This window comes from Mobula hypostoma, chromosome 18 (genome assembly GCF_963921235.1).
Source record: "Mobula hypostoma chromosome 18, sMobHyp1.1, whole genome shotgun sequence".
In the NCBI taxonomy this organism is placed as follows: domain Eukaryota; kingdom Metazoa; phylum Chordata; class Chondrichthyes; order Myliobatiformes; family Myliobatidae; genus Mobula; species Mobula hypostoma.
The window spans coordinates 23,257,452-23,282,598 of NC_086114.1; the positions used below are offsets into that span (position 1 = coordinate 23,257,452).

Below are 25,147 nucleotides of genomic sequence, written 5' to 3' on the forward strand. Positions count from 1 at the left end.
AATTCTCCAGCACCTTCTGGAGAACCAGCTCTTTGTGAAGGCTGAGAAATGTGAGTTTCATCGCGATACAGTCTCCTTCCTGGAGTATGTAATTTCAGGTGGTTCCATTCAGATGGACCAACAGAAGGTCAAGGCAGTGGTCGAATGGCCCCAGCCCTCAACTCGTCAGGAGTTGCAACACTTCTTGGGCTTCACTAACTTCTTTCGCCGCTTCATCAGAAATTACAGTACACTGGCTGCACAACCCACTTTCTTCTTCTTTCTTTCTTTATTAATCTTTTTATTGATTTAAAAAGAGCATATATACAAACGAGGAGAATTATCTCAAATATATATATAACAATACAAACAGAAAGTGAAATAGACATTATCAAAATCATACATAGTATTAAGCTAATATGTAGTATAAAATAAAAAAGACAACTAATTCTCCTCTTATCAATTCATAGAGAGAAAAAAGAACTTCAAATTTTTTAAATGAGAAGAAAAAAAAACACACTACTCTATATGAAAAAAGCGAGAAAAAAGGGACTGGGCAGTCCATTCTGAAGATACGACCAAAATAAAAAGGAAAGACTTTCTGATCAAATCTAAAACTTTGAAAATAAATAATTGGAAGAGTAATAAATCAAATCAAATGAAAATATTGAATAAAAGGTCGCCAGATTTGCTCAAATTTAAAGGATGTATCAAATGTCCGACTTCTTATTTTCTCTAAACTTAAACAGGACATAATGGAGGAAAGCCAATAAAAGACAGTAGGTGGATTAGAATCCTTCCACTTCAATAAAATGGTTCTCCTAGCCAATAAAGTTGAAAAGGCTATCATATGTTGAGCGGAAACAGGAATATTTCCTTCTTCCGATGGGATAATCCCAAAGATTGTCGTAAGTAAATTAGGTTGTAGGTCCAGATCCAAGACTTTTGATAGCGTTTTAAAAACATCTCTCCAAAAATTATCTAGATTTATGCAAGACCAAAACATATGAGTTAAAGTGGCCACCCCAATATTACATCTGTCCCAAATAGGAATGATGTTGGAAAAAATACGTGATAGTTTATCCTTCGACATATGGGCCCGATGCACTACCTTGAACTGTATCAAGGAATAGCGGGCACAAATAGATGAGTTATTAACCAAATGAAAAATTTTACTCCATTGATTATCTGAAAATGACTCCTGAAATTCCAATTCCCAAGCATGTTTAATTTTATCCTTAGATATCATTCGTAAATTCAATACTGTTTATAAATTATAGCTATCAACCCTTTTTGAAGTGGTTTAAGCTGAAAGAGTACATCTGTCATATTAGGTGGATAAGCAGAAGGGTAATTTGGCAGCAAACCACGTAAAAAATTCCTAATTTGTAAATATCTAAAGCACTACTCACTACTCTTGCCTCATCAGCTGTCAGATTCTCCTGGTCCCCTGCTGCTGAAAAAGCATTCTCTGACCTGAAGGAACGTTTCACCTCTGCCCCCATCCTGATTCAAACCGACACCGACTGGCAGTGCATTGTGGAGGTGGATGCGTCTGACATTGGTGTAGGAGCTGTTTTCTCTCAGCACTCAGCCAAGGATGAGAAGGTACACCCCTGCGCTGCCTTCTCTCACCGCCTTACTCCCACAGAGTGGAATTACGATGTCGGAAACTGGGAGCTGCTGGCTGTGAAGCTAGCTCTGGAGGGGTGGAGGCAGTGGCTGGAGGAAGCAAACGTGTCATTCTTAGTCTGGACTGATCACAAGAACCTGGAATATATTCATATAGCCAGAAATCTCAACTCCCATCAAGCTCGTTGGTCCCTGTTTTTCTCAAGATTCAATTTTACTCTGTCCTTCTGCCCTGGTTCCAAGAATGGAAAACCTGATGCCCTCTCCCAAAGATTTCCCTCCTCTGAGACCCCTGAGGTACCCAATGTCATCCTCCCTGCTCACTGTCTCACGGGTGCAGCGCAATGGGACATTGAAGCCATGGTGCGAGCTGCTCAACAGAGCGAGGCAGCCCCTAGTCAATGCCCCACTAACCGTGTTTATGTTCCCAGCTCTGTCTGCTCACAGGTATTGCAGTGGGGTCATTCTTCCTGGTTATCCTGTCACCCTGGAACCAAGCGTACTTAGGCCTTCATCAGTCGGCAGTTCTGGTGGCCATCCATGGGAGATGACATCCGCAACTTTGCCTCAGCCTGCTCGGTCTGTGCTCAAGGCAAGAACTCTAACCGGTCATCCGCTGGTCTGTTACAAACCCTGTCTACCCCAAGAGACCCTGGTCCCACATTGCCCTGGATTTTGTCACCGCTCTTCCCCCATCAGGCTGTAATATCACCATTCTCACAGTAGTTGATTGTTTCTCCAAGTCTGTACACTTCATTCCTTTACCTAAACTTCCCTCAGCCAAATTACTAGTACTGCATGTTTTTAAATTATATGGTTTACCTGTAGATGTAGTGTCAGACAGGAGCTCTCAATTCACATCCAACTTCTGGAGGGAATTCTGTAATCTTCTGGGTGCTTCCATGAGTCTGTCTTCAGGATTCCACCCACAGACCAATGGCCAGACCGAGTGGGCCAACCAACAGCTAGACTGTCTGGTCTCCTAGAACCCCTCCGCATGGAGTCAGCAGCTATGCTGGACCGAGTACGCCATAAACTCTCATCCGTCCTCGTCCACCTGTCTGTCCCCCTTCGAGTGCTGCCTTGGCTACCAACCTCCACTGTTTCCTGCCCAGGAGGAGGAGGTTGGCATTCCATCTGCCAAGGCATTCATCCACCGCTGTCAGCGGACATGGCAGCGCACTGGCTCTGCCCTTCTCTGTGCTTTTACTAGGATCAAGCATCAAGCTGACTGCCATCATTCCAAGGCCCCATGTTATTGCCAGGGACAGCGTGTGTGGCTTTCTACCCAAGACCTGCCCCTCAAGGTGGATTCCTGCAAACTCGCCCCTTGCTTCTTCGGCCCCTTTCCTAAAGTCATCAGCCCTGCTGTTGTCCATCTCAAGCTCCCCTCCACTCTCCGCCACATTCATCCCACCTTCCATGTGTCCCGCATCAAGCCTTTCATAAGCCACCCCATGTCCTGTCCCCAAACCCACCCCCCTCCCCCACAGCTCATCGATGGGTCAGAGGCCTTCATGGTGTGTCGACCGCTGGATGTTCGTCGCCGGGGCCGTGGCCTCCAGTACCTTGTGGACTGGAAGGGCTACAGTCCTGAGGAGAGGTGCTGGGTCCCTGCCCATAACATCCTGGACCCCTCTCTCATCAGGGACTTTCATTGCCAGCACCCAGCTCTACCTGCCATGACACCAGGAGGTGTCCGTGGGGGGGGGGGGTACTGTCAGTACCTCCAGTTGAACTCTGTCTTTTTGTGTGTTTTCCCCCTAGCTGTCAGTCTGTGGTTTTGTATTGCCATGTGCTCCTGTCCCCACTCCTGCTCCAGCCCCTGTATTAGTGAGTACTCTCTCTTCTGTTCCTGTTTCTCATTATTACCTGTATTGCTGCCACCTGTGTCTCATTGTGCTCCACCTATCATCTGCCTCTCTGTTTATTGCTCAGTGTATTTCAGTCCTGTGTTTTCACTGTTTGTTGCCAGATTATGCCAGTGAATTTTCCTGAGCCTTTCCAGCATTCATGTCTGTACTCTGTCCATCTGAATATCGACTCTGCCTGTTTCCCAATTCTGGTTTTTGGATTTCTCTGGATGTTTTGATCTCTGCCTGAATTTTGACACTGACTTTGTTTGCACCTTGGGATTTGTAACTCAATTAATATCACTGTGTGTACAGTACTGGATCTGCGACTGGATCCCTGCTCCAGCATCCTGACACCCATCTGGCACCAACAATCATTTCACAGTCAAAGTCACTTGGATCATATTTCTTCTGCAATCTCATGTTTGGTCTGAACAACAACTGAATCTCTTGACCATGTCTGTATGCTTTTATGCGTTGAGTTGCTACCACCTAAATGGTTGAATAGATATTTGTATTAATAAGAAGGTATACCTAATAAAGTGGTCACTGTGTGTATAGAGTCCTCTGATGCTTTATATTTGGACAAAATAAACAGTTTTCAACCACTGAGTGAGTTTCACTTTGTTAGTTCTGCTATCTGCACAGGGTCAGGTTGTTGTGATTCATGAAACAGCCAGAGACCAGGCCCCTTCTGAATTCCATTCCTACAGGAATGAACAGCTATATTTATGGTTTACAAGCGTTTCAGGGCTCTGCAGGGAAATTATAGCCAATTGGTCCAGTGTTGAATAGGCACAAATGGAGTTCCACTGAATCTGAATCTGCATTTCCTCAGGCCTTTTGCAAGGACTGCAGAATTGCCAATAATTGCTCATGTGCACTGACTGTGTTTAATTGATCTGATGCAGCATCTATTGCAGGCAGCTAGAGATGTTTCGGAGCAGGCTTCCTGGAGGAATACCCCACTGTCACCCAAACATTAGCAAATACAGTTGACTATTGGTTATGGTTGAATGTCAGAAGAGTTGTGGATTCTAATCTCAGTGAATGGAACAAGACACAAGATGCTCTGCTGAAAATCCACCGATATACTGAGGGAATGCTGAGTTGCCACAGGCACTACTTCTTGTGTGTGCAGTATTTCATCCCAAGAACTCACTGCACTTCATCAAACATCAGTAAGGGAGTTCTCCATCATTTCTGGCTAATGGTTATTCCTCAATTAACAGTACTAAATGAAATTTACTGGACTGTTGCTTAAGGAAATTGCTGTGCAAACTTTGTCAGCCATATCTGCATTATTTCAGATGCAAAGAGCCTTGGATGTCAAAGCTGAAAGGGAAGGCTCTTCCAAGAAAACTGAAGGCGATAAACTTCAGTACATAAAATCATTGCATGGATAAAACACAGAAACTTAGATAAACGGATTGACGTGGATAAGTAACCCATAAGCTGCACATCAATGCACAGATATAGCTGAACACACTGATGGAAAAGAATAGGTGAATTAACACAAATAGGAATGATAATTAAAGATACAGACAGCTGGGGATGTAAAAAGCACAAGCAGTTCCAGTCAGACATACAGATGCAATGGAACTCTGTCCCATTGTTCAGAAATCCAAAGATTTGGCAAATGTTTCACTGAATTCAGTTTTCCACATTCTCTGAGAAGTCACTGGGCCCAGTATCCTGCACTCCTTTATAAACCCTCCAGGACCACATTTCTCATGCTCCCTTTAATTACAGCAATGCCTGGTTTTCAGTGCTCCTTTTAAGCCAGCGGTCCCCAACCACTGGGTCACGGACCAGTACCGGGCAGCAAAGCAAATGCTACCGGGCCACGAGGAAACAATATGAGTCAGCTGCACCTTTCCTCATTCCCTGTCACGCACTGTTGAACTTGAACATAGGGTTGCCAACGGTCCCGTATTAGCTGGGACATCCCGTATATTGGGCTAAATTGGTTTGTCCCATACGGGACCACCCTTGTCCCGTATTTCCCCCGCTAAGGTAGAGCGTTCGTATGAAACCTTTTGTGCCGAAATGGCGTGAAGCGAAGAAGCAATTACCATTAATTTATATGGGAAAAATTTTTGAGCGTTTTCAGACCCAAAAAATAACCTAATAAATCATACCAAATTACACATAAAACCGAGAGTAACACTAACATATAGTAAAAGCAAGAATGATACGATAAATACACAGCCTATATAAAGTAGAAATAATGTATGTACAGTATAGTCGGGGAGATTAAGGCAAAACTGATTTGTGGGGGAAAAAAATCGGCACATACACACATGCGCACGTCACGCATGCACACACAGGTGCCCGCACAAGGCATCATGGTCATGGTAGTCTTTCTGGGGTAAACGCAAGTGTCCTGGGATCTGACTGCTAATTTTGTCCCTTATTTGGGAGTGCGAAAGTTGGCAACCCTAACTGTAAAAGACATGTTGAGGTGAGTTTAACCCTACTTGAACACCACCCCCAACCACCCCCGGTCGGACGGTCCATAAGAATATTGTTAATATTAAACGGTCCGCAGTGCAAAAAAGGTTGGGGACCCCTGCTTTAAGCAAACCTGATTCACTAGAAAAGTTATCACGCTACTTCATAATATCTTTAAAGAAAGTGAACTAGAGGTGTGTCAGTGTATTACAAGAGGTAACGTTCCATAACTGGGCATTGCCAAAGTCCCAACTGTGGCAGATTAGTTTCAGTGCATCTTGCTGCTGGATAATGACACAGTGATCATCATCACCCCATATTCACATGCAAAGCAGGATCTGGACTATCTGGTCAATGAGAGTCACCCAGTAGCATCCAATAAATTGCAGGACATTGAATATGTAACCTGGGCTGGGTCACCCATCTGGGTAGCAGTGTCAGTATTTTAAGTAAGATTCTATTTCTAGCAACTGAAGGAAAGCATTTATTTTTATTCCCCAGTCCGATGTTATCAATGCCCTACAATTTGGAACGAACACCAGTTGGTGAAGAATTGTATTGTTATGGCCAAACTAGACACGGACAGGCTGTGCAGTAGATGCTAATCCACTAATGAATCCTTAGGCCATGTATCTGAGAGGCATCCTGTCATCAAGAACTTGAGGATTAAGAGACACAACTGGGTCCTGGAAATCAGACCATGCCATGGCCTCTTGGATCAGATAGCAAAATTTTAATGAGGGTGGAATTACTGTAGTTGGTGGAACCCAAATGTAATTTTTACTTGGAATGGTACACAGGAGGAACAGGCAGGAGACCATACGACGATGGAAACACTAACAGACGCATGTAGACTAGAAGAAAAAGAAGGTATGACTTCACAGAAATAAATAGATAGCAGACAAGCAGAAAGTAGATAAATGTTGTTTATATTTAAATTATCCTACTTAGCTCCAAAATTTAAAAATATACAAAATCCTTTTTAAAGTTAATGCTGGATTAAAGAATCATTATAGTTGGATATTAAGAGCTTAATGTCTTACACATTAATGTGCTGGCAGCTTTAATTATGATTTCTTGGATAGACAGCTCAGAATAAAAATCAGGTGTTTGCAGTCATTGATAGCATATCCATTCTTTTCCTTCCTGAAGTGTTGGTGTTTTAATGAGTTCCCTGAATTGCTCTTTATTTTAAAGAGATGCAATACTGTTTCCACATGGACTGTATGTGGTCCAAGTGTGTTTTACAGCTAAAGATTTGCATACATCAGCTCATGGACTTCAGTAATTACAGCTCCTGATAAACGTTTATAGATTGGTGCATCCTAAAGCAGCACATTAAACATGTCCATCAATATAGAACAAAGTACTTAATGCCAGAAAAGAACAGTCTAATGAGAAGGAAATGCTTTGCTCAAATCCCAGCCTTAAAAAGCTGCCCAGGAGACACATCAAGAGCTCATGAGTTGAATGAATGTTAATATCCACCATCGCATTGTAATGGAGTTACAAAGAAGTCTGAGAGCACAGATAATGTACCAACGTAACATACCTTGCCTATTTATTTATTCACATATTATTTAAAAGCTTGTTGAAAAATTAGCAGCATCAAATAAACTGCTTGCTTTATAAACTTTTTTTTTCAGGTACAAGACATTGGTGAGGCTGAATTTGGCATATTGTGTTCAGACCAGTTAGCCTGACCTCAGTGGTTGGGAAGAAGTTAGAGTCAATTGTCAAGGATAAGATGATGAAGTACTTTGTGACACAAAACAAGATAGTACAAGGTCAGCATGATTTCCTTCAGGGAAAATCCTACCTAACAAACCTGTTGGAATTCTTTGAGGAGATTACAAGTAGGATAGATAAAGGGGATGCAGTGGATGTTGTATATTTGGACTTTCAGAAGGCCTTTGATAAGGTGCCACACATGAGGCTGCTTACCAAGTTAAAAGCCCATGGTATTACAGGAAAGTTACTAACATGGTTAGAGCATTGGCTGATTAGTAGGAGGTAGTGAGTGGGAATAAAAGGATCCTTTTCTGGTTGGCTGCTAGTGACTAGAGGTGTTCCACAGGGGTGAATGTTGGGACCACTTCTTTTTATGCTGTATATAAATGATTTAGGTGTGGGCACGTGGCCAAGTGGTTAAGGCATTGGACTAGCGACCTGAAGGTCGTGAGTTCAAGCACCAGCCGAGGCAACGTGTTGTGTCCTTGAGCAAGGCACTTAATCACACATTGCTCTGCGACGACACCAGTGCCAAGCTGTATGGGTCCTAATGCCCTTCCCTTGGACAACATTGGTGTCATGGAGAGGGGAGACTTGCAACATGGGCAACTGCTGGTCTTCCATACAACCTTGCCCAATCATGGGTGCAGATCCATGGTCTCGCAAGACTAACGGATGCCTTTAGATCAAGGAATCAACATGATAAAACTCAGGCTTAGATATTTCCAGCACAAAGGAGGGCACTCAGCCCATCATGTTCTTGCAGAGAAACAGACAAAATGCTGGAGTAACTCTGCAGGACAGAGAGCATCCATGGGTCAAGACTAGTCTTCAGAATCGTATGCAGGCAGAACTACGATGGTGCCAGAGATCAGCTTCTTCGAGCTCATCTGTGAAAACAGTTTAACATCTTCCTTTAATGTCTCTTATTTTTCCTTTTCAAAGTAGATGGGGTCCTGTCAGAGTCCTTGATCTGCAACTGCACTCAAGCTGCGGTTCTTTACAGCAACGGTTCCCGCTCCCAGGAATCACCAATCAGCCATTTATTGATGTTGCAAGGATGCGGCCTGGAAAACGTACACATCTTCAGGGTTCTGAGGCTCTGTGGCCCTGAGGATGAGCCAATTCTATGTTGGTGTCACCGAATGAAGCCCCGTGGGAGAAAAGATCTCATCACAAACAGCATATCAGCTGTTGGAGCCCCCTGTACTTGGATCACTCTCTCTTTCATTCAACGGTGGGGGAGAGTTTGCTGCTGATTGCCAAGTCAGAGAACTCAGGGGAAAAAAAGTGACATGGCAGACTTTAACATCACAATCATCGAGTTGCTTTTTGTTTTGTTAGTCTTCCCTCTTGCTGGGTGACACCTCTTTATTAGTAAGAGAGAGCCTGTGGCATGTCAAATTTGTTGGGGTGAATGATCAATTTTTATTGTATTGTAGATCATGATCTCTCTTGAGGGCTTTGCCTTTGCTTGCTTGGTGGATGCAGATTCTTTTTGCTGAAATAAGCGGGGGAGGGGGAGAGTTGATGCTTTGCTGCTACTTGTGTGTGGGAGGGGGAGAAGGGGGTGTCGGGGTTCTAACCTTTTTACTGCTACTCATTCTTTGTGGTACTTTTCTGCTTTTCATGGATGTCTTTGAAGAGGAAGAATTTCAGGCTGTATAATATATACATTCTCTGATATTAAATGGAAACATCTGAGATAAGATTAAAGACTGGAAGTATATTTCATGTTTTGGCTTTCACAATTTCCAACAAATGGTGTGGAGTGGAACTATAGCAACACATCCTGTTCGCTCTGGGGCCCTGGTATCAAATTTTAGTAGCTTTCGGTACAGATGCTCATATTTTCGGTCTTGACAAAAAGGTCAATAAAATTAGCAATGGAATCATGTGAGGATTACAGAAATAACACAGTTAATATGAACAACAAAACACAAGGGGTGAAAACTTCCAAAACATCTGTTTTGAGCAACTAGACTCACAGTGCTGGCTGCGTGGATCTGCTTGTGGAGATCTAAGTGTTGAAGTCTTCATTAAGTACCCTGGTTTCCAGATCCATGCCTGGGCTGGATTCCGGGAGGGTGAATGGGTTGCCCTCTGTGTCTATCAACAAAACACAGTGGAGGACTGGGAGGAAGAGAAGATTAAGCAAGGGCTTACTCTCATTGTTCAAGTGCTCCCAGTAAATTGCAGAAGATTTTGAGGAGCCTTGTGAAGCAAAATCTGTAAGGATGTGTCCTGTGGCTGGGGTTGGGACAGTGGTGTACTCAGGCAGTCTAAAACATGGAGAAAGAATATCAGAATTAAAATGAATTTCTTGTCTTGAGGTGCTGTGAATCTTTGGATTTTTCTACTCTAGGCAACTGTGGATGTCCAGTCATTAAGCTTATTTAAAGCCAAGATTTGTGGTCTATTAAAAGCTAAAGGGGAATTAGAGTTTAGGCCAAAGCACAGATAAGCCATAATGGTGAATGATAATGCAAGTATATGGAACCACATTGATTGAAGAGGTTCATATGTCATGGGACTAAGGGAAAATGAATTACATGGGATACAGATGATCAGGTCTCTGCTGGCTCTCAGGGCGTTCTCATCAGTCTCCCTCCCATCTCCCACCACACCACCCACCACATTTCCATGCCACCTCTCTCTCACAAGCCCATCAAATGCCCCTGGACTCTCCTGCCATCCACCAACATGAGGAGTAATGTTAGAGGGCCAATCAACTTGTTGTTGGGATAGTGGGTGAAACTGGAACACCCAGAAGAAACTTGAGCAGCCACCGGAAGAAATGGAAATCCACACAGAACATCTGGGATCAGGATTGAACCTAGTACACTGAAGCTGTACATTACCTACTGTGCCACTGGTCCATTCTATGCAGAGCATACCGAATGCTTCGTTAGAAAAGTAATGGAAGTAGAATCAGAATGATTGGGAATGCATGGGTTAAATATATAATTTATAATAAACCTTTAAAGATAAGATGGTAAAACATGAGAATAGGAGTAAGCAAATAGCTCTCTTGGAGACCTGCACGGGAATAATGGTCTCCATGATGACAATCTGTGAAATAAAAATTTTGGTGTTACAAGCAGTCTGCTGGGGGAACTCAGCGGGTTGAGCAGCATCTGTGGAAGGAAAGGACATTTCAAGTTGAAGCTCTGCATCAGGAATTTCCTGAGACAGGCTTTTGATCCAAAGTATCAACGAGGTCTTACATGATAATCAGACTCCTGTTTTCTTCTGGAACCCTTTCAAATCCAATCTAGCCTTGCAAAGAAATCTGACCACCAGCACACATTGATCTTGGCAAAACAAGAGCAGAACTATTTCCAGCTGACAATTTTCACAGCTCTGATTTGAAAGCATCACGATTCCAAATCATGGCAATTAGCGCATGCCAATCTTTCCTTAACTTGCTCAAGTTTTAGAACAGATCCAAGCTAATTAAGACACTTGAATTATAAGCAAATAGTTGCAATAATGACATGCAACTGTCAAACAATAGTGCTGAAGTGATAAATAAATGGATTAATTTATTTGTTAAAACTATAGAAAATTTTACTTTAAAATTAATACTTCAAGCTTCTGTAGTACATTTGGTGCACCTGTTTTTAAACGTGTTCATCTGTAGACACACCTTGAAATACAGTTAAATGTTGCAATGCAATAACCAGCATAGATATTAGCCCCCAGGTAATCACGCAATTTGATCATATTCTGTATGTGATACTCTTCTGAATTTAACAGAATTGGGCTGCAGAACCTGAGTATGCAGTTGATACTGTACGGCACATTTAACCCAAGCAATTGAAAGTGAACTTCCTGATGTACCATTCACAAAAGGCCAATGTGCAGGTACAGCAAGTAATTAGGAAAGTTATCATTTTTTGTGAGGGGGTTTAATGCAAAAGTAGTGAGGGTATGCTTCATTTACAAGCAGTAAGACACTGGTAAGACAACACATCGAGGGGAATGTCAATCCTTTAGTAGCCATTCAGAGAAGGATTACTGGGTTGATAACTGGAATGGGCAAATTATGAGTAAAATCGGGTGGACTCGCCTCATACCTGCTGAAGTGTGGAAGAGTGAAAGGCAAATTGATTGAAATATACAAGGTGCTTCCTTTCATGGAAGGATCTTGAATTTGGGTTAACGGCTAAGTGACAGATGAGGCACTTTACTAAGGATCGTGAGTCTTTAACTCTCTTCCACAAAGGGTGATGGAAGTGGTCTTTGAGTACCTGAAGGCATAGATAGATACTTGGTTAGAAAGAATGTGAAATGTTAGCACAAGCACATGAGAATGTACTCACAATCAGATTAGTTGTGATCTTCATGAATGATGGAACGGGGCCAATGGGCCCCTAATTCAAATATTTGCATGTTTATCTCACTATACGAAAGACAATCAAATCAGGCCTATTTCAGAAGCCACAAAAAGATCTGGCGGAGTTATGGAGCAACAAAGAAGATGCTAGAGAAACTCAGCACTTCAGATAATTGTAAAGGGAAATGAACAACCAACATTGCTTTTTGGACCCTTCAGCTGGACTGAAAGATGGAGGGGGGAATCGCTGATATGAAAACTTTCCAGTTTCTGTCACTATTTCTAATCTCATCTCCCCCGTTTGCCTATTACCCCTCATCACCTGAATCTATCCCTTTCCTTCACTTCTTGCTCTGGCAATCTCCCCTCTATCTTTCAGTCCAGATGGTCTCGACCCATGCATGACAGTACATTTTCCTCCACAGACGTTACCAGACCATGAGTTCCTCCAGGTTCTTGTTTGGTTCTGCAGATTCTGGCATCTGCAGTCTGTGTCCCTGTCTTGGTGAAATATCTTGTGTTCATTTTGTTTCCCACCTGATACAGCAGACAGGGTGACCCGGGTGTTTAAGACCATTCTTGGGCACTGAATCCCACTGAATTTTCTTCATGGAAAACTCTGAACTGGAGTCACTCACCCTCACGGTCAATGTGAACCCCGAGCTGTAGAGGGGGTTTTCTCGATCCAGAGGGCCATTAAGAGTTAAGGCTCCACTGATGTAATCTAAAGCAAAGATGCTGTTGGTGTTACCTGTAAAAATAAACATCCCAGTAGGTTATTTGGCCAAAGCAAATAAGCAAGCAAAGCACATTCAATAAATTTCCATTATCTTATTATCTACTTTCAAACACACTATAGCCATTTTTGTTAGATCTATTTGAGTAATGTGCTCATCTAATCGAGGAATAAGATTATTCTAAATGCTTAATACTTTGGATTTGGGCATATAATGATGCTTTTGTCAAGGTAAAGAAGTGAAACTTGAAAATTAAAATAAACTAATAATTTTTTAACAGAAAATACCCAATCTATTCATTACTTCACCATTTGTTGTCTGATGGGAGATGCCACCTCGATACAGTAACATTGGTGCGAACATGTTAAGTAGCTTCACCTCATTTAGAAGGTGAATTCACTTCATTAAACTCACAATGCTGCTTTGTAAGCATGAAATCACACCCAGCAAAATCAGAATAGTTTGAAACTTCTGCTCAAGGTCAGTTTAAGCGCACCGTTTCCATGAAATTACAAATTCTTAACTCAATCACACGTAACCCAGGGGCTAGAGACCCAGCCACGTTACAATGAGCCAAATGGAAACCACCGGCAACATAACTTTAATTTTGAGCCATTAAATAGCCCACACTATCAGCCCCTTAGCACTGCTTTCCACCCAGTTTTATGTTAACCTTCTCCTATTTATTCTGACACTCTGTTATCCTCAGTCACGATTTGCTTCTTCCAAGACCTTCTTCCCATATTAATTTAATTATCTCTTCCTAATTTCCCTTCATACTGTATCTTCTCCTCCATCAATCAATACATTAAAGATGAAGTCAGCAAAGAAATTAAACCTGAGGCTCCCAAGTCCCTGAAGCTTAGTCACATTAATGCTTCATGCTGTCCAGTTTAACAATGAATATGATTACAAATGTAATACACTGTAAATCTTCTCTATGATCCCAACTGGCAGTTATCACTTCGATAGTACATCCAAGCACACTTCTCTTATTTGTTCCATTCTCTCGCCCTGGCCTTATACTTACTTTTATGTCTGACTTTTCAAAGTTTGACGTAATGTTTTCAATATGAAACACAAGGCTGGATTGTATTCAATTCAACCCATGCTTAGAATTTCTTCACCTCACTCCCCATCCTGTTGGCACTTAGCTGTCATGTCCTCGTTGCCATGGCAACTGTGGAAGGTGGAGGAATCCAAGAGTGGTGACCAGCCTTCAGGCAGCAGATCCTGAGAACCCACCCATGTACACCTGGATAGCCGTGTGATAGCTTAGGCCTTTTACTTATTTAAAAATGCTTATGATCATAGGTAATGAAATAGAGAGCTCAGTGACATGATGCCATGACAACAACCTTTCCCTCAATGTCAAACGGAGTCATTTACTTCAGAAAAGGATGGTGGGTAATGCACATGCTCCTGTCTATGTCAATGGTGTTGAGGTTGAGAAGGTTGAGAGCTTGAAGTTCCCAGGAGTGAACATCATTGATAGCCTGGTGATAGCCAATGTCCTGATCCAACCACAATGATGTGACAATCAAGAAACCTCACCAACTCCTCTACTTCCTCAGGAAGCTAAAGAAATTCAGCATGTCCCCATCAACTTTTATCAACACACAATAGAAAGCTTACTGTCTGGATGCGTAACAGCTTGGTATGGCAACTACTCTGCAAGTGACTACAAGAAGTGGCAAAGAGTTGTGGATGCAGCTCAGCACATCGCAGGAACCAGCCTCCCCTCTATCTCCTCTGTTTATACTTCTCGGTCCCTCAGTAAACCAGCCAGCATGATCAAAGACCCTACTCATCCTTGACATTCTCTCTTTTCCCCTCTCCCTTCAGGCAGAAGATATAAAAACTTGAAAGCAAGAATCACTTAACTTAAGCAGAGATTCTATCCCACTGCTATCAGACTATTGAAATGACCTCTTGTACTGTAAGATGGATTCTTGGTCTCATGATCTACTTTGTCACAATCTTGCACTTTACTATTTACCTGCACTGCATTTTTTCAGTAGCTTTTCTGCAGTGTTATTGTTTTACCTTACTCTAGCTTAAGGCACTGTGTAATGATTTGATTTTTATAAACAGTATGCAAGACAAGCTTTTCACTGTATCTTAGTACATGTGACAATAATAAACTAATACTAATATGTTTGAAATATTTATATGTTAGAATGAATTGGAATTAAAATATTCATCTAATGTGAATTAAAATATTAATGTCAATTAAAATAATGATAAAGGAGAAAATCTCTTCTGAGCCATCAACAATAACATGTTTCAGGCTATCCATGATCTCTGTTCCTTTGTTGATAGTTACTCTCTTCACTGTTAGGAGTTTCTATCCTGATAGAAATTTGACTACAAAAATCTTTTTAGTAACATTCTCACTGAGTCCCAGTGGATAGAGAGCTGCCTTGTCAAAAGCAGGTCCTTCCCAATTAAACAGTCCAAGACTCCCAAGAAAGGTGAGGCTTTGGACAGCGTACTTCCCCTTGAATCAACACCATGAAAACAGATTAGTGGGTTGTCATCCCAGTATAGTCCGTGGGATCTGCTGTGCACAAATTAAGAGTCACGGGGCTGTACATAAAAACAGGCCCTCTGGTCCATCATGAACACCAATCATCAGACACCCATTTCTCCCTTTCCAATTTGTCAATCCGTGGTCTTCTCTTGTGCCAAGATAAGCCCACCCTCAGGGTGGAGGAGCAACACCTTATATACTGCCTGGGTAACTCCAATCTAATGGCATGAATATCAATGTCACCTTCCAGTAAACACATTTCTCCCTCTCCCTTCCTCTATTCCCCACTCTGACCTTTCACTTCTTCTCACCTGCCTATTACTTCCCCCTGGGTCCCCTCCTCCTTCCCTTTCCCCTATTGTCCACTCTTCTCTCCTATCAAATTCTTTCTTCTCCAGCCCTTGACCTTTCCCAACCACCTGGCTTCACCTATCACCATACAGCTAGCCTCCTTCTCCTTCCCCCACCTTTTTTTATTCTGGTACCTTCCCCCTTCCTTCTCAGTCCTGAAGAAGGGTCTTGGCCCGAAATGTCCACCGTTTACTCTTTTCCATAAATACTGCCTGACCTGCTGAGTTCCTACCCTATTGTATTTTATCATTTCAAAGTTCCCCATCAGTACCTCCCCCCATATTCCAACAGTTCCCTGCACACTAGGAGCCATTTACAATGGCCAAGCAGCCCAACAGCCTACACATTTCTAGCTCATGGAAGGAATCCACAGTACCTCGAGTAAATCCATGTGTTCACAAGAGAACTGCAAACTCCACAGAGACAGCGCCGAAGGTCAAGATTGAATCTTGCTTGCCAGAGTGTCTCTACAACCTGCTCGACTGTGCCACTGAAAATTACTGCCTTGCTTTTAACTTCAAAGTATTTTATTTTCTGTTAAGCATTTTTGGGACATCTTGAAATCATGGCAGGTAGTTGCTATAGTTATTACATTTTCAGCCTCTGCACTGGCACTGTACTGTTTAGAAAGTAACGCTTTGCTTATAATCATTATTTGCTGATAGCAACTACAGATGTAGTGAAGAGGGAGTTTATCAATGATAAGAACAAGGAGAGGAAGGTTTGATTACTCTGAAAATTCGCAATTAAGAGTGAGTTCTCGTCAATTGATAAATTTCCTGCTGGCAACATGAGAAACTAGGCAAAATGGTAACCAGCAAAAGTGGCAGAGAAGAGATACGCTTAGCACTTTGAAATACATATAGCAGTACAGGTGCAAGTCTTCATGTAAACCCAGTATATACTAAAATTTGTTCCAAGTGTAAGGCACTGCACCAGGAATCTCAATACCCAATGAGCAACACAAATAATAATACTGGATCAGTAATTTCAGGTAATTGGTCAAAACCTTCAGGGGAAATGAGGGTCAGGAGGCAGAAACCTTCAGCACATTTGCAACAGGTTCCTGAAGAGCAGTAACCTCCAGAAGTCACTGCCTAAATCTGCCTTGCTCTTTTTCAACAGGTATGGATGCAATGGGCAGGAAAAGCCCACCCCACCATTGAGCACGTCTACAAGGCATGCTGCCACAAGAAATCAGCAACCATCATCAAGGACCCCCATTGTCCAGGCCATGCTCTCTTCTCACTGCTATCATTAAGAAGGAGCATATGAGCCATAGGTTCCATACCACTAGGTACAGGAATAGCTATTATCCCTCAACCATCAGGCTCCTGAACCAGCATGGATAACTTCACTCACCTCAACTCTCAACTAACTCCACAATCTATGGACTCACTTCCAAGGACTCTATAACTCATGTTCTCAGCATTATTTATTTATATACTATTTCTTTTTTTTGGTATTTGCGCAAGCTTTTCTTGTTTTACACATCGGTTGCTGATCAGTCTTTGTGTGTAATTTTTCATTGATTCTATTGTATTTCTTTATATCTACTGTAAATACTTGCAAAAAATTAATAAATAGATAGATAGATATACTTTATTAATTCCGAGGGAAATTTGGTAAATCTGGTAAATTTGGTAATCTCAGGGTAGTATACGGTGACATACATGTCCTTTGATAATAAATTTACTTTGAACTTTTAAATAGCCCCAATAGATGGCTATTCAATGAAATAGGGGAGAGCTATTTTACTGTCATGAGACAGCATTTTTCACACACGTCAAACATCACTGGCAACCTTTGATTTCTAAGCCCATTTGAAGCAACAACTACTTTTGCTCTTTTAGCATTACTTATTTAAATATATATATATTATTGTAAAATACTTCATGTATTGCACTGTACTGCATGACATATGTCAGTGATAATAAACCTGATTCATGTAGCAACTTTAACAGAAAGGTTTGCATTTTAGTACCTTGCACCACTCGTAACACAAGAAACACAACATGTACACTGTAAATTCCCTATAACTAAATGAGCTGATTTTGTGATGCTGGCTGAAGGACAAGTGTTAGCAGCAGGGGAAACTCTGCTTCTTTATGAAGTATTGCTCTGTTATTCACCAGTGGCAAGTCGGAGCCCGAGTTGAAAATTCTCTTCCAAGGGACGGACCTCTGACAGTGCAGTGATCTCTCAGGATTGCTTTGAGGGAAGTCAGTCTGGAGTTTGGTTTTCAAGTCTCCAGAGTGTGGCTTGACCCACAACCCTCTGTCCAGCATTTGCCCAACTAAGGCATACTCACATCTCCCCATGTTCAAGCTCTCTGTAATCTTCCAAATCCAGCCACTTGCACCTCCCGGTTTTAATCACTTTACCATTGGTCTCCATGCATTTAGCTGCCGAGATCCTTAAGCACAGGAATTCTTTCACTAAACCTTTGTACTGAACTTTTCTTTTATAACACACCTTAAACTTAATCCCCACTATAGTTGTGAACATCTGTTCAAATATTTCATGTCTAATTTGATGTACATTTATTAACTACATAAAAGGTACTTTATTTCAAGATGTTGGAAAGGCTTTCTCCCCCTAACTTTACTTGCTTTATTTGAATTTTTCAAATGTTGTCTTTCTGGAACTCTTATTCTCATTAGTTTTAAGATTAGCGGGCAGTCACTCAAAACTGAAATGCATAAGAACCTTGTTTTGAAGTGGGTGGTGAATCTTGGAAGTTCTTGGAGGCCAAGTCATTGGGAGTATTTAAAGAAGCAGCAGATAAAGTTCTGAAAGACTGGGGTACTGAAGGCAATCAGGAAATGGCACAGAAGAGTTGAGGTCTGGGGAAGTTCAAACATGATCGTATTGAATGGTGGGGGAAGCTTGCAGAGACAAGTGGCCTATTGCTGCTCCTATTTTCTGATGTTGTTATGGAACATAGAACATTACAGCACAGTACAGGCCCTTCAGCACATGATATTGTGCCGATCTTTTAACTTACTCCAAGATCAATCTAACCTTTCCCTCCCACTTAGCCTCCATTTTTCTATCATCCATGCGCCTATCAAAGAGACTCTTAAATACCTCTATCATATCTTCATCCATCACCAACCCTTGCACATGTACCCACCACTCCATAAAAACCTTACTTCTGACTTCCCCCCTATACTTTCATCCAATCACTTTAAAATTATGCCCCTTTGTATTAGCCCTCTCCAGCCTGGGAAAAAGTCTCCAGCTGTCCACTCAATCTATGCTTCTCATCATCCTGTCACCTCTCAACATTCTTCGTCCAAAGTGGAAAGCCCTAGCTCATTGATTAACCAACCCTCATAAGAAATGCCTTCCAATCCAGGTAGCATCCTAGGAAGTTTCCTCTGCACCCACTCTAAAGCTTCCACATCCTTCCGATAATGAGATGACCAGAACTGAACACAATACTCCAAGTGTGGTCTAACCAAGTTTTTATAGAGCTGCAACATTACCTTGTATTGATCTAATGAATATTAAAACTATGTTGCTTACACCTGTGCTTGAGCACACCAGTGAGTCTAATGGAAACTCCTTTGTGACATTAAGAGAAGACGTAGTAGCTGCGAACAGGAGGGGAAGGCAAATAGTGTCAGCACCTCCCCTGTGCTACTTCGCTATGGCTTGGCCTTCCTGACCCAGTCTCTGCTGGGTCCATCAAACAGAAATAGTCTTTAACCTTGAGATCACAAAGAGCTGCCACATAGGAAGATTTTCGGGTCGAAAAAGTCATTTTTTTTTAAAGAACTGCTCGGGGAGAAGGGTCTGCACTGCGCAGGCGCGTGACGTAGCGTGCCAAGGTTTAAAAAGCAGACCACCATATACAGTGGCCATCGTTGTAGCGGCTATCGTCGGAGTGGACTGAGTCAGAGTGGGGCGGCTTTGGCTCAAACAGGCTTCGGCGAGAACAGGCACAGGCCAGGGTAGGTTCCAGTAAGTTTTTTGTTCAGATTGTCTAGCGTAGGGAGAATGCCAGGCAGGATGTTGGAATGCTCCTCTTGCAGGATGTGGGAAGTCAGGGAGCCCTCTGGTGTCCCTGACAACGACACCTGCAAGAAGTGCATCCAGCTGCAGCTCCTGACAAACCGCGTTAGGGAACTGGAGCAGGAGCTGGATGACCTGCGGATCATTCGGGAGAATGAGGAGATTATAGATCGTAGCTACAGGGAGGTAATTACGCCAAAGGAGCAGAGGACAGGAAATGGGGTCACTGTCAGGCGAGGGAAGAGGAAAGGGCAGGCAGAGCAGGGTTCCCCTGTGGCCATTCCCCTCAGCAACAAGTATACCGCATTGGATACTGTTGGGGGGGATGACTTACCTGGGACTAGTCTGGCTCTGCAGTGCAGAAGGGAGGGGGGAAAAGAGGAGAGCGGTAGTGATAGGGGACTCGATAGTTAGAGGTGCAGATAGGAGGTTCTGTGGTCGTGACAGAGAATCCAGGATGGTTTGTTGCCTCCCAGGTGCCAGGGTCAAGGATGTCTCTGATCGATTGCATGACATTCTGAAGTGGGAGGATGACCAGCCAGATGTCGTGGTGCACATAAGCACCAATGACATAGCAAGGAAGAGTGAAGAGGTTCTGGACAGTGAGTATAGAGAGCTTGGTAGGAAGTTCAAAAGCAGGACCTCAAGGGTGGTAATCTCAGGATTGCTACCTGTGCTAGGTGCCAGTGAGGGTAGGAATAGGATGCTCTGGAGGAGGAACAAGTGGCTGAGGAACTGGTGTAGGGGGCAGGGTTTCAGATTTCAGGATCATTGGGACCTCTTCTGGGGCAGGTGGGACCTGTACAAGAGAGACAGGTTACATTTGAACCACAGGGGGACCAATATCCTTTCAGGGAGGTTTGTTAGTGCTATTGGGGAGATTTTAAACTAGATTTGCAGGGGGATGGGAACCAGAGTGCCAGAGCTGACAGTGTGGCTGGGGTGAAAATAAATGGTATTGAAAGTTTAAGCAAATCCGCTGATAGAAAGGTTGTGAGTGGTGGTAAAAATCTTCTGAGGTGTATATATTTCAATGCTAGGAGTATTGCGGGGAAGGCGATGAGTTGAGGGCGTGGATTGACATGTGGAATTATGATGTTGTAGCAATGAGTGAAACTTGGCTACAGGAGGGGCAGGACTGGCAGCTTAATATTCCGGGGTTCCGATGTTTCAGATGTGATCGAGGCAGAGGAATGAAAGGTGGGGGAGTAGCATTGCTTGTTAGGGAAAATATTACAGCAGTGCTCAGGCAGGACAGATTAGAGGGCTTGTCTACTGAGTCCTTATGGGTGGAGCTGAGAAACAGGAAAGGTATGGCCACGTTAGTGGGATTGTATTACAGACCACCCAATAGTCAACAAGACTTGGAAGGGCAAATCTGCAGAGAGATAGCAGGCAACAGCAGGAAACATAAAGTTGTGGTGGTAGGGGATTTTAATTTTCCATACATTGATTGGAACTCCCATACTGTTAGGGATCTAGATGGTTTAGAGTTTGTAAAATGTGTTCAGGAAAGTTTTCTAAATCAGTATATAGAGGGACCAACTAGAGGGGATGCAATATTGGATCTGTTAGGAAACGAATTAGGGCAAGTGACGGAAGTCTGTGTAGGGGAGCACTTTGGTTTCAGTGATCATAATGCCATTAGTTTCAATTTGATCATGGACAAGGATAGATCTGGTCCTAGGGTTGAGGTTCTGAAATGGAAGAAGGCCAAATTTGAAATGAGAAAGGATCTAAAAAGCGCGGATTGGGACAGGTTGTTCTCTGGCAAAGATGTGATTGGTAGGTGGGAAGCCTTCAAAGAGGAAATTTTGAGAGTGCAGAGTTTGTATGTTCCTGTCAGGATTAAAGACAAATTGAATAGGAATAAGGAACCTTGGTTCTCAAGGGATATTGCAACTCTGATAAAGAAGAAGAGGGAGTTGTATGAAATGTATAGGAAACAGGGGGTAAATCAGGTGCTTGAGGAGTATAAGAAGTGCAAGAAAATACTTAAGAAAGAAATCAGGAGGGCAAAAAGAAGACATGAGGTTGCCTTGGCAGTCAAAGTGAAGGATAATCCAAAGAGCTTTTACAAGTATATTAAGAGCAAAAGGATTGTAAGGGATAAAATTGGTCCTCTTGAAGATCACAGTGGTCAGCTTTGTGCGGAACCAAAGGAAATGGGGAAGATCTTAAATAGGTTTTTTGCGTCTGTATTTACTAAGGAAGCTGGCATGAAATCTATGGAATTGAAGGAATCAAGTAGTGAGACCATGGCAACTGTACAGATTGAAAAGGAGGAGGTGCTTGCTGTCTTGAGGAAAATTAAAGTGGATAAATCCCCGGGACCTGACAGGGTGTTCCCTCGGACCTTGAAGGAGACTAGTGTTGAAATTGCAGGGGCCCTGGCAGGAATATTTAAAATGTCGCTGTCTACGGGTGAAGTGCCGGAGGATTGGAGAGTGGCTCATGTTGTTCCGTTGTTTAAAAAAGGATCGAAAAGTAATCCGGGAAATTATAGGCCGGTGAGTTTAACGTCAGTAGTAGGTAAGTTATTGGAGGGAGTACTAAGAGACAGAATCTACAAGCATTTGGATAGACAGGGGCTTATTAGGGAGAGTCAACATGGCTTTGTGCGTGGTAGGTCATGTTTGACCAATCTGTTGGAGTTTTTCGAGGAAGTTACCAGGAAAGTGGATGAAGGGAAGGCAGTGGATATTGTCTACATGGACTTCAGTAAGGCCTTTGACAAGGTCCCGCATGGGAGGTTAGGAAAATTCAGTCGCTAGATATACATGGAGAGGTGGTAAATTGGATTGGACATTGGCTCGATGGAAGAAGCCAGAGAGTGGTGGTAGAAAATTGCTTCTCTGAGTGGAGGCCTGTGACTAGTGGTGTGCCACAGGGATCAGTGCTGGGTCCATTGTTATTTGTCATCTATATCAATGATCTGGATGATAATGTGGTAAATTGGATCAGCAAGTTTGCTGATGATACAAAGATTGGAGGTGTAGTAGACAGTGAGGAAGGTTTTCAGAGCCTGCAGAGGGACTTGGACCAGCTGGAAAAATGGGCTGAAAAATGGCAGATGGAGTTTAATACTGACAAGTGTGAGGTATTGCACGTTGGAAGGACAAACCAACGTAGAACATACAGGGTTTATGGTAAGGCACTGAGGAGTGCAGTGGAACAGAGGGATCTGGGAATACAGATACAAAATTCCCTAAAAGTGTCGTCACAGGTAGATAGGGTCGTAAAGAGAGCTTTTGGTACATTGCCCTTTATTATTCAAAGTATTGAGTATAAGAGCTGGAATGTTATGATGAGGTTGTATAAGGCATTGGTGAGGCCGCATCTGGAGTATTGTGTTCAGTTTTGGTCACCAAATTACAGGAAAGATATTAAAAAGGTTGAAAGAGTGCAGAGAAGGTTTACAAGGATGTTGCCAGGACTTGAGAAACTCAGTTACAGAGAAAGGTTGAATAGGTTAGGACTTTATTCCCTGGAGCGTAGAAGAATGAGGGGAGATTTGATAGAGGTATATAAAATTATGATGGGTATAGATAGAGTGAATGCAAGCAGGCTTTTTCCACTGAGGCAAGGGGAGAAAAAAACCAGAGGACATGGGTTAAGGGTGAGGGGGGAAAAGTTTAAAGGGAACATTAGGGGGGGCTTCTTCACACAGAGTGGTGGGAGTATGGAATGAGCTGCCAGACGAGGTGGTAAATGCAGGTTCTTTTTTAACATTTAAGAATAAATTGGGACAGATACATGGATGGGAGGTGTATGGAGGGATATGGTCCGTGTGCAGGTCAGTGGGACTAGGCAGAAAATGGTTCGGCACAGCCAAGAAGGGCCAAAGGGCCTGTTTCTGTGCTGCAGTTTCTATGGTTCTATGGTTTCTATTTTCTATAGTTAAGTTGCAACTTGAGGAGCTGACATCCAGAGAACCTCTGAACAGTGAAATCTCTTTCCATGGTCGTGCAGTAAACTTTTATTCTACCAGATGTTCCAAACCAGCAAGTGACAAGCCCACCATCCAAATTAAATATGCTATTAAATGATTGGCATATTGGAATGATTCAAATGGACATTGCTTTTAAAATACAAAGTTCAAAGTAGATTTGCTATCAGAGTACATACATGTTACAATATACAACCTTGAAATTCATTTCTTGTGGCCTCACACAGTAAATCCAAGAAACATAATAGAATCAAGGAAAGTCTGCAGCCAACGGTATGGACAAACAACCAATATGCAAAAGATGGAAAACTGTGCAAATACAAAAAAGAAAAAAAATAAACAAACAAGTAATACATATTAAGAGCATGAGATGAACCTGAGGGTGCACCTGGATGACAGACTTTAGTGGAGCACTAACTCAGAGGCTGTGTACAAGAAGGGCCAGAGTTGCCCGAGGAGACTGAGGCCCTTTGCAGTATGCTGACCTTTCCTTCACATGTTCTGCCAGTACAATCTTCTATGTGTTGGTGTACTGGGGCAATGACATCAACATGGGTGATGCCAACAGCCTCAATAAACTGATGGTGTGGGTCCTGAGACTCCTGTACCTTCTTCCTGATGGCAGCAGTGAAAAGAGAGCATATCCTGTGTGGTGGGGGTCCCTGATGATGGATGCTGCTTTCCTGCAACGACACTCAGTGTAGATGTGCTCACTGGTGGGGGGAGTTTTGCCCGTGATGGACTGGGCCATATCTACTACTTTCTCTAGGATATTCCATTAAGGGCATTGGTGTTTCTAAACTAGGCTGCGATATAACCAGTCAATATACTCTGAACCACACATCTATAGAATTTTGCCAAAGTTTTACTGCAGATGTCATGCCGAATATTTGCAAACTTCTAAGAAAGTAGAGACATTGCCGTGCTTCCTTTGTAATTGCACCTATGTGCTAGGCCCAGGACAGATCCTCTGAAATAATAACAGCGAGGAATTTAAAGCTGTTGACCATCTCCAACTCTGATTCCCCTATAAGGACTGGCTTATATACCTCTAGTTTCCTCCTCCTGAAGTCTATAATCAGCTCCTTGGTCTTGCTGACACTGAGTGACAGGTTGCTGTTGTGGCATCACTCAGTCAGATTTTCAATCTCCCTCCTATGTGTTGATCCATCACCATCTTTGATCCGGCCAATGACAGTGGTGTTGTCAGCAAACGTAAATATGGCATTGGAGCTGTGCTTAGCGACACAGTCAGAAGTGTAAAGCGAGTAGAGCAGGGGGCTAAGCACACAGCCTTGTAATGCACCTATGCTCATGGAGACTACTATACTTTGTCAGCATTCAGTTGAGAGAACAGATTCGGAATGCCAACAATGCAACAATTCCAGGAGGAAAATAAAGGTAGAGGTAGGAGAGAGGGAGCTTTGAGGTACTCCAGCATGATAGAAATAATATGGCTATGTGGGCCAGAAAAGTGCCAGGGAGATCCTCAGTGATGAAGGCATGCAATACTCCCACCAACCCTGCAAACTCCAAGAGGCTCTATGCTAGAGGGCACTAGAATTCAAC

General features: G+C 42.8%; 1 protein-coding gene across 4 annotated transcripts in view; it reads right to left on the minus strand.

Annotated features, from left to right (window-relative positions):
- Nucleotides 1-25,147, minus strand: part of cdh23 (cadherin-related 23) — a 1,160,360-nt gene that overhangs the window by 708,592 nt on the left and 426,621 nt on the right. For all 4 annotated transcript variants that reach the window (XM_063070587.1, XM_063070586.1, XM_063070590.1 and 1 more), the window contains exon 10: nt 12,627-12,739. In XM_063070587.1, coding sequence (XP_062926657.1) covers nt 12,627-12,739 — 113 coding nt within the window. The remainder of the gene's footprint in view (nt 1-12,626; nt 12,740-25,147) is intronic.